The sequence below is a fragment of the Scyliorhinus canicula genome, chromosome 12 (assembly GCF_902713615.1).
Source record: "Scyliorhinus canicula chromosome 12, sScyCan1.1, whole genome shotgun sequence".
Taxonomy (NCBI): Eukaryota; Metazoa; Chordata; class Chondrichthyes; order Carcharhiniformes; family Scyliorhinidae; genus Scyliorhinus; species Scyliorhinus canicula.
In genome coordinates, this window is record NC_052157.1 from 47,317,028 (window position 1) to 47,325,703 (window position 8,676).

Consider the following 8,676-nt stretch of genomic DNA (forward strand, 5'->3'; position numbering starts at 1 on the left):
TGGGAAAAGAACCCAGAAGCTTATGACCAATGCACCAACTGTGCCACAGCTGACACCAAGAACCTGCCCATCCTGTATACCTCTTAGATTTCTCTTATTCTAATGGGGGGGGGGGGGGGAGGGGAAAGCAGTGTGTTTTTGTTTGACCTCATACTTAAAACCTCGAACAACTAATTAGGAAGACCAATCGTATATTCACTTTTGTTACATAGAGAATGGAGTAGAAGGTTAAAGAAGAATTCCAGTTAGTGAGGAGGCACCCGGGGCACTGTTTTCATAGCCTTACCTCAGGAAGGATACTTGCCCTGAAGAAAGTGCAGAGAAAGTTTCCTAGACTGGTTCCTGGATTGAGGAGATTGTCCTGTTTCCTAGGGTGAGGTGAGGGGATTGTCCTATGAGGAGTGATTGAGTAGATTAGGCCTAGTTTCCGGAGTTTGGGAAAAATGAGAAGTGTTTTAAATGAACCAAATTAAGGAGGTTCCCATGGTAAATGCAGGCGGGAGAGTCTAGAACATGGGGTTACCGTCTCAATGAAGGGTTGGCCATGAGGTGAGGAGAAATTTTTTCACTGAGGGTTGTGAAGCTTTGGAATTCTATACCCCAGGTTCCTGTACATGCTCAGAATGCCAGTGATTGATCGATTTTTGGATATTAAGGAAATTAAGGAATAGGGAATTGTGTACAAAGTTGGTGTTGATGTCGCAAAATAGTGGAGCAGGGTCAAAGTACCAAAAGCCCTATACTATTTCCTATCTCTTACATTCTGCGTTAATACTAAAGCAAAGTAATATAGATGCTGGAAATCTAAAATATAAGCAGAAAATATTGGAAATACCCAGCAGGTCAGAATGCATCTGTGGAGAGAAAAACATTGAACATCTCAGGTTGACCTTTCATCAGAACAGGACAACTTAACAGATATAACACTCTTATCTTCATGGACTTGATATCTTTCCAAAACTGGATAAGGTATTCTAACTGGCCTACCCAATAATTGTCATAGGTTTGGTTTACAAAATGTGTGTAACCAAGTATGGCCATGCTCACTTTTTTCCACAGGCAAGTACATTTTTCAAGTCATCAGTTCTGAATTTAATTTAATTTGAAAGAAATTCCGTATGGAAAAACATTGGTTTCAAAGTTAATTAACATTTGCGTTTTGGTACTTTTTAAAAACTTGTAATCTTCCGTGAAGTTGCTGATTTTAAAATTGTTTTAAAAAAACTTTTTTGTGATTAAAATTTGGTACTTGAGATACAGCTTCCTGTTCCGTCGCTTCTTTAAATACTGGTACGATGTTTAATCTTTGACCTTTCTGAGGTGAATAAAGTGAGTATCACAGGGTGGCGAGAAAAGGGGATTATGCAAGTAGTTGACTGACTCTTACTGTAGTACTAAAGCAGTATTTATTTTCTATAATGTCATTGGTGTGTCCAGCTTCAGACCTTGTTTGTTGGTCAGGATAGCAGAGCAGTGCTGCAGGCAACTCACTGCAGGGCGTTGGCTCTGATGTATCACATCTTGATTAAAGGGCTATGTGGGAAACACATTTTGGTGACATGCTTCAGCATGAAATCAGCATTTCACACATTGATTGGTTGGTGTAGAATTGTACAGCACAAAAGGAGACCGTTTGACCCATTGAGCTTACATTGACTCTTTTGAGGAGTAATCTAGTTAGTCCCACTCCGTGCACCCTCTGTCTCCAGTTCCATGTGCCATATGAGAGTACCTTTAAGAAGTGGGTGTGTATATAAATATCTATAGTGAGAGTACCTTTAAGAAATGGATGTGTATATAAATATCTGTAGTGAGCGTACCTTTAAGAAATGGGTGTTTACTACTGCAGTGGTGTCAGAGTGGGTGGAGCTGGGCTGTCTGTCAGCTTTTTACTTGTGTTTTAGGCTGTTTCCTGCAGGGTGTGTTTTAGTTTCGTTTTCAGTGTTGGAGCTGAAGCCAGACAGAGCAAGTGTACTGTTGATCTCTGCCATGAAAAGACTATCTCTTGATCATTTGGTGAATTCAGAATTATAAATGTTCTCAGTAGTGAATGTAAACCTAATGTGCTTCTGTTAAAAGGTGTTTCCTTTGTCTTCTGGATGTTGTTTGGGAAGTTATTAAGGATTACTTAGTGTTGTATTCTTTGGGGGTTGTATTTGAATTGATGGTTGCTAAGGTGTTCATTATGTTTTAAAAAGGTTAACTTGAGTTCATAGAATAAACATTGTTTTAAAAAATATTTTTCCATTTCTGCTCTACCACACCTGTAGAGTAGGCCGTGTGCTCCCCATACCACAATCTATTAAAATTTGTGGGTCAGGTGAACTCCATGATACACTTTGGGGTTCTCTGAACTCTGGCCCATAGCACATGTATTTTTTTCCTTTCATTTGTTCAGTTTTTGAAGGATATTAATACATCAGTATTCCTTGATCTGTCAGGCAGTATATTGCAATTCCTGACCTCGTGTTCATCTCTGGCTCTATTGCACCCTCTGGTGTCGACCCTTTAGCCATCAGCAAGCGTGTGTGTCGTCTTAATTCACTATACACCCCTTCTTTATTTTAGTCTCCTTTATCAAATCTTCTCAGGCTTCTCGGCTCTAAGGAGAGGAGCAGCCTCCACTTTCTCCAGTTATACACGTAACTGTAATACCGCATCCCTGAAATATTGCAGTAAATCTCTTTTGTACTTTCAAATCTTCTCATTCTTCTTAAGATGCTCAGAATTGGGATACTATTCCACAGAATTGTTACTTGCTGACTTTTTTGTATCATCTCTATGCCAAGGATCCTATTTGCTTTATTAACTGTTCTCCTAACCCTTTCTGCTACTTTAAAAGATTCATGTTAAGATTTAAAAGATTCAGGAGCGGCACAGTATCACAGTGGTTAGCACTGTTGCTTCACAGCACCAGAGTCCCAGATTCAATACCCGCCTTGGGTCACTGTCTACGCGGCGTCTGCACGTTCTCCCCATATTTGCGTGGGTTTCCTCCGGGTGCTCCGGTTTCCTCCCACAGTCTAAAGATGTGCAGGTTAGGTGGATTGGCCATTCTAAGTTGTTCTTAATAAGAACATAAGAACATAAGAACTAGGAGCAGGAGTAAGCCATCTGGCCCTTCAAACCTGCTCCGCCATTCAATGAGATCATGGCTGACCTTTTGTGGACTCAGCTCCACTTTCCCGCCCGAACACCATAACCCTTTATTCCTTTATTCTTCAAAAACTATCTATCTTTATCTTGAAAATATTTAATGAAGGAGCCTCAGCCTCTTCACTGGGTATGGAATTCCATAGATTCACAACCCTTTGGGTGAAGAGGTTCCTCCTAAACTCAAATCCTAAATCTACTTCCCCTTATTTTGAGGCTATGCCCCCTAGTTCTGCTTTCACCCACCAGTGGAAACAACCTCTCCGCATCCATCCTAAAATATCATAGGGCAGCACGGTGGTGCAGTGGATAGCACTGCTGCCTCACGGCGCCGAGGTCCCAGGTTCGATCCTGGCTCTGGGTCACTGTCCATGTGGAGTTTACACATTCTCGTGTTTGCGTGTGTTTCGCCCCCACAACCCAAAGATGTGCAGGGTAGGTGGATTGCCACGCTAAAATTGCCCCTTAATTGGAAAAAATGAATTGGGCCAGACCTTTCAGGTGTAGTTTAAACGCTTTTGCAAATGATTCTCAATCTATTATTCATTTTAAATCTGACATTGACAGATGTTTGTCAATCCAAGGTATTAAGGAATCTAGGCAAAGATGTGGAGTTAGGTCACAGGCCAGCCATGATCTAATTGACAGAACAGGCTTGAGGATTAGGTGATATACTGTATATCAAAAATACCAATGGTCCTTTTGTTGAACGTTGTGAATTTCCACTGTTGCCTCCATTCAGTCTGAAAAAGGATTTTACTGGAGTTCTGTTTTCTATCCATTAGTCAACTTTGCATAATGCAATCTGGCAGAATCAACGTGGTTTTTATATGAGGGAACTAGTGTTTGAAAAATGTATTGGAGTTCTTTGAGGATCTAACCAACGATAGGGATAAAGGGAACCAGTGGATGTAGTGTATTTAGATTTCCAGAGGACAATTGGAACGGTGCCATGTAAAAGGTTATTACAGAAGGTAAGAGCTCATGTATGGGGGTGTGATATGTTAGCCTGCCTGGAGGACTGGCTAAATAACAAAAAATGGATCGTTTTCAGATTGGCAAATGAGTGGAGTGCCACAAGGATCAGTGCTAGGAATCTTGACTATTTAAGAACTATGTTAATAACTTAATGAAGGGACCAAGTGTAATGTAGTCGAATTTTAAAAGCTGGGTAGGAAAGCAAGTTGTGAACCGAGTTAACAGTTTGCAAAGGGATATACATCAGTTAGACGAATGGGTGAAAATCTGACAGAAAATGTGAGATCATCCACTTTCACAGGAAGAATATAAAAGCAATTTAAAAAAATTGATTCATCGGATATGGGCATCACTGGCTGGGCCAGCATTTATTTTCTATCCCTAGTTTCACATGAACCGAGTGGCTTGCTTGGCCATTTTAAAGTCAACCAAGTTACTGTGGATCTGGAGTCACATATAGGCCACATGGGGTAAGGTTGGCAGATTTCCTTCCCTAGAAGGGCAGTAGTGAACCCGATCGTTTTTTATGACCATTGATAATGGTGTGATAGTTATCATTCGACTTTTAGTTCCAGATATTTATTGAATGCCAATTTTAAATGGAGAGAGATTGCAGAATGATGTGGTGCAGAGGAATCTGGGTGCCCTTGTACATAAATCACAAAAATGTTAGGATGCAGGCACTGTAAGTAACTAGGAAGGGAAATGGAATGTTGGCCTTTATTGCCAGTAAGTAGGGAAGCCTTTTGACAATTGTACAGGCATTGATGAGACCACATCAAGAGTATTATGTGCAGTTTTGACCTCCTATGAGGGACTACTTTGAGGGATATATTTGCCTTGAAAGCAGTTTAGAGAAGGTTCGCAAGGGAAAAGGGTTGTCTTATGAGAAAGGGTTGGTCCTTTTCTCAATGGAATTTGGAAGATGGATTGAGGGATTCTATTACAATTTGTAAACTTCGGAGGGGTCTTGGCAGGTACATGCTGTGAGGATGTTTCCCCTCATGGAGGTATCTAGATCAAGGGACGCAGTTTAAAAATAAGGGGTCTCCCATTTAAGATGGGGATGCGGGGAATTCTAGCCATTGAAATTCTCTTCAGAGAGCAGTGGAGGCTGCGTCACTGAATAAATTTGAGGACGAGTTAAAACACATTTTGATTTTCAAGGGAGCCTATGGGGGACAGGCAGGAAAGAGCTTAAGGCTATGATCAGATCAGCTGTGATCTTACTAAATGGCGCAGCAGACGCAAGGGGCCGAGTGGCCTATCACTCCTATTTCTTGTGATCTTTTATATCCATGCTGCCCCTTTCATCCTATGGGCAATATCAAACCCATTGTGTGGTTCTTTATGACCTGCTTTGGAAGTCCATGTACATAACAACACCAACTGCACTGCCCTCACTGTTACTTCATCTGAAAATCTCAAATCCAGTTATTGAACATGATTTACTAATGTGTCCATGCAGGCTGACACCTTTATTAGTTCATTCTTACCAAAGCAGCTGTTACGTTTTCTTCCAGATTACTGATTCATATCCAAGGAACATCCTGCTGCACAAATTCCCCATTGCTCTTGAGTGACTAAATTAATGTTGTGGTGATGCTGACTTTGCATTTGATTTCTTTATTCTGATTCAACATTTGACTAATTTAGTTGGTGATTTATAGTCCCTGTGGCCAGTGGTCAACATCCTAGACTCTGCACACTGGCAAACAAGGCACACTATCATCTGGTGACTCAAACATTTAATTTTAAACTTAAAGGAGGACCAATGGGAGAAGGAAATAATTTGTTCTCACTGTTGTAGTAAAGTTTGTTCTCACCCAGCTTCTGATGCAGTGTACAGGAAGGATTAGACTGACGAGACAGTTTACTTTTCTGATATTTAGTTTTTCAAATGTCAGAATATATTTTACTCATGGTCTTTTTAAGATACCGGTTATGTTGTGTTGTTTATAGATGGTCTGGGGTTGAGAGCAGGGATATAGTATTTGAGAGGAAGCTGTTTTACCTGACCTGTTCCATAAGGCCATAAAATGTACTCCTGTGAGGGTTGATCTAAAATGGCCATATCCTGATATACATTCAGATTCTGGTTACTATCAATGATGAAGATTTCTTTAAATTGGCAGCAGTTTGGGCCTTCTGGAAAATGTGGTGGGTGGGGGGTGGCACAGTGCTTTTGTCACTGGACTAATATTGAAAGACCCAGGGTAATGCTCTGGAGTCCTGGGTTCAATAAAAATCTGGAATTAAAAGTTTAATGATGACCATGGAACCATTGTCGATTGTCGTAAAACCCCATCTGGTTCGCTAATGCCCTTTTGGTATTGCCGAATTCTAATCCTGAAGGTTTGTTAGATTAAGTACAGAGGAGCTATTTTTCTGGTCAGAATCGGGAACACAGTAGCTCAAATCTTAACATTAGTACTGGGGAAGCACTTTTTCCACACAAAAGGAACATGAGATCTGAAACATTGTCTCCAAAAAACTGCTGAAGTTAAAATCTAGATTGTCCAGTATTCTGCCAACTGTTGGGGTGTGGTCTATGATTGTAATACATCTCTGCATTAAATCACCAAAAGCGCTTCTAGCCTGGGCACAAAGAATGGCAAGGCCTGATTAAAAGTGCTGCAAAAATCAGTAACTGTGCCAGTGGATTTGTCTCCCATCACCATGCTGTGTTCCATAGTGCATCCATAATTTTGATCGAGTTATTGGGATATTGGGCGCTTTCACTCTTTTCACCTTCCCATTTCCTTTTCCAGATTTGTTGTTGGTTCTGACCGTGCCATATTCATGCTGCGTGATGGAAGCTACGCTTGGGAGATTAAAGACTTCCTGATAAATCAGGATCGCTGTGCAGATGTCACTGTTGAAGGGCAAACCTATCCTGGAAAAGCAGCCGAGAAGAAGAAGAATGAAACCAAGCCCGATAAGAAGAAAAAAGAGGCAACGGGTTCACAGAAAGACAACCGAGCAAACAAAAATGAACTATGACACAGTTGAGTTAGAAAGATGTTCAAATGACCAGATGAAATGAAATTTCTTTTGTATTCGATTACCTTTTTGATGTTTTGAGATTTCTTAGTATGGAGCTATTATTGAATCTATGGTGCTAGATTTTCTAGCCCGCCAGATTTTTGGAAGGGAAACTGCAGTGTGAACTCCACCTAATGTTCATTCCTAATATGAAGGCACTGCATCATCTTTCCTGGAGTTGCAACCTTTTAAAAAGGTACAAATGGAAATCTCTGAGTACAGTTGCAGACTTCATAAATCAAGTTTGCTGCCTGTACCTTGCACCTCAGCACTGAACGGGATTTCTCTTCATTTTGATTCACGTTTGTGATTTAAGTACACTTTGATACACAGACCGTTATTTTCTATTGGTGCCTTTTATGAGCAGTGACATGCACATGTCTCTAACTTCAAAATGAAATTGTTGAAAATATGAAGTACATGGTCCCTAAAAATGTTATGTATTAAATTGATTTCAGAATGTTTCAGACAATACTTGGGCACATTCTGTAGTGCATTCATGTTACTGTAATGTCTTTACTCCCATCAGCTTTCATGGTGACTCAGCAGAATCTGCTATATCTGATATGTGTTGTAGCTGCCATACATCGTACGTTTGTCAGTCTTTTCGTTTCATATTTTTTAATGGGACAGAAAAGCAGTTCACCTGTTCAATCACTTCAAATGTCTCTATTAAAATGACAACGTATATACCACTTTTTTACTGAACTATACACTTGGCATGCTCTTTTTTTTTACAGAGTGAAATAACAATGGGATCTTGAATGTACAATACAGTAGAACAAGTCATCATTCAGTTGCTGTAGAATGTTGCCTATGTTTTCTGGCATTGTAGAAACCATTATGACGATACTTTACAAATGGTTGGACTATTGTATTGAAATTTACTGATAAAACCTCACTTGCTCAAAGGAGGCAGTGTTTGTGTTGCTGTTTTCTGTTGTAATGACTAGATTGCACTGCTGCAAGTTGTTTTCTCTAGTGTATTCCAGCTTTCTGATTTTTGTTATAATGTTGTAGACACACCATACAGGTGGCAACTGGTGCTGCACTGTAATATTTTCACAAGTGAACAGTTTCTGAAGAACTAAAATATCCAGCTAATCGTGAAGGTGGTGGGGGTGTTGTGGAATGGGGGGGAGGGGGTGAGCTGCATCTATCTGGCATAGTTGTGTAATTCGGTTTGCTGCAATCCTTTCCTGTGCCCAGAGAACAAGATATATCAGAGGCTTCAGTTTGGTATCGCCCACTCAGCTTTGGCCTTTTCATCTCATAACTTTTTGTGCTTTCTACAAATGTTTTTCAATGCTTTGTGTTAATGCAGTACAGTTGGACCAAACACTGTACTGAAGGCAGAAAAGCATGTGATTACTTGTGGCTGCGATTGTGGAGGTCCAAAAGAAGACATTCCCACTAAAATGTGGCAGCAGTGACCTTGGCCATGCTGCGACATAGAATCCCTACAGTGCAGAAGGGGGCCATTCAGCCCATTGAATCTAC

At 40.5% G+C, this 8,676-nt stretch overlaps 1 protein-coding gene across 1 annotated transcript in view; it reads left to right on the plus strand.

Annotated features, from left to right (window-relative positions):
- Positions 1-8,090, plus strand: part of mesd (mesoderm development LRP chaperone) — a 34,403-nt gene extending 26,313 nt beyond the window's left edge. The window contains exon 3 of the mRNA XM_038813332.1: positions 6,903-8,090. Coding sequence (XP_038669260.1) covers positions 6,903-7,134 — 232 coding nt within the window. The 3' untranslated portion in view covers positions 7,135-8,090. The remainder of the gene's footprint in view (positions 1-6,902) is intronic.
- Positions 8,091-8,676: the final 586 nt, after the last annotated feature.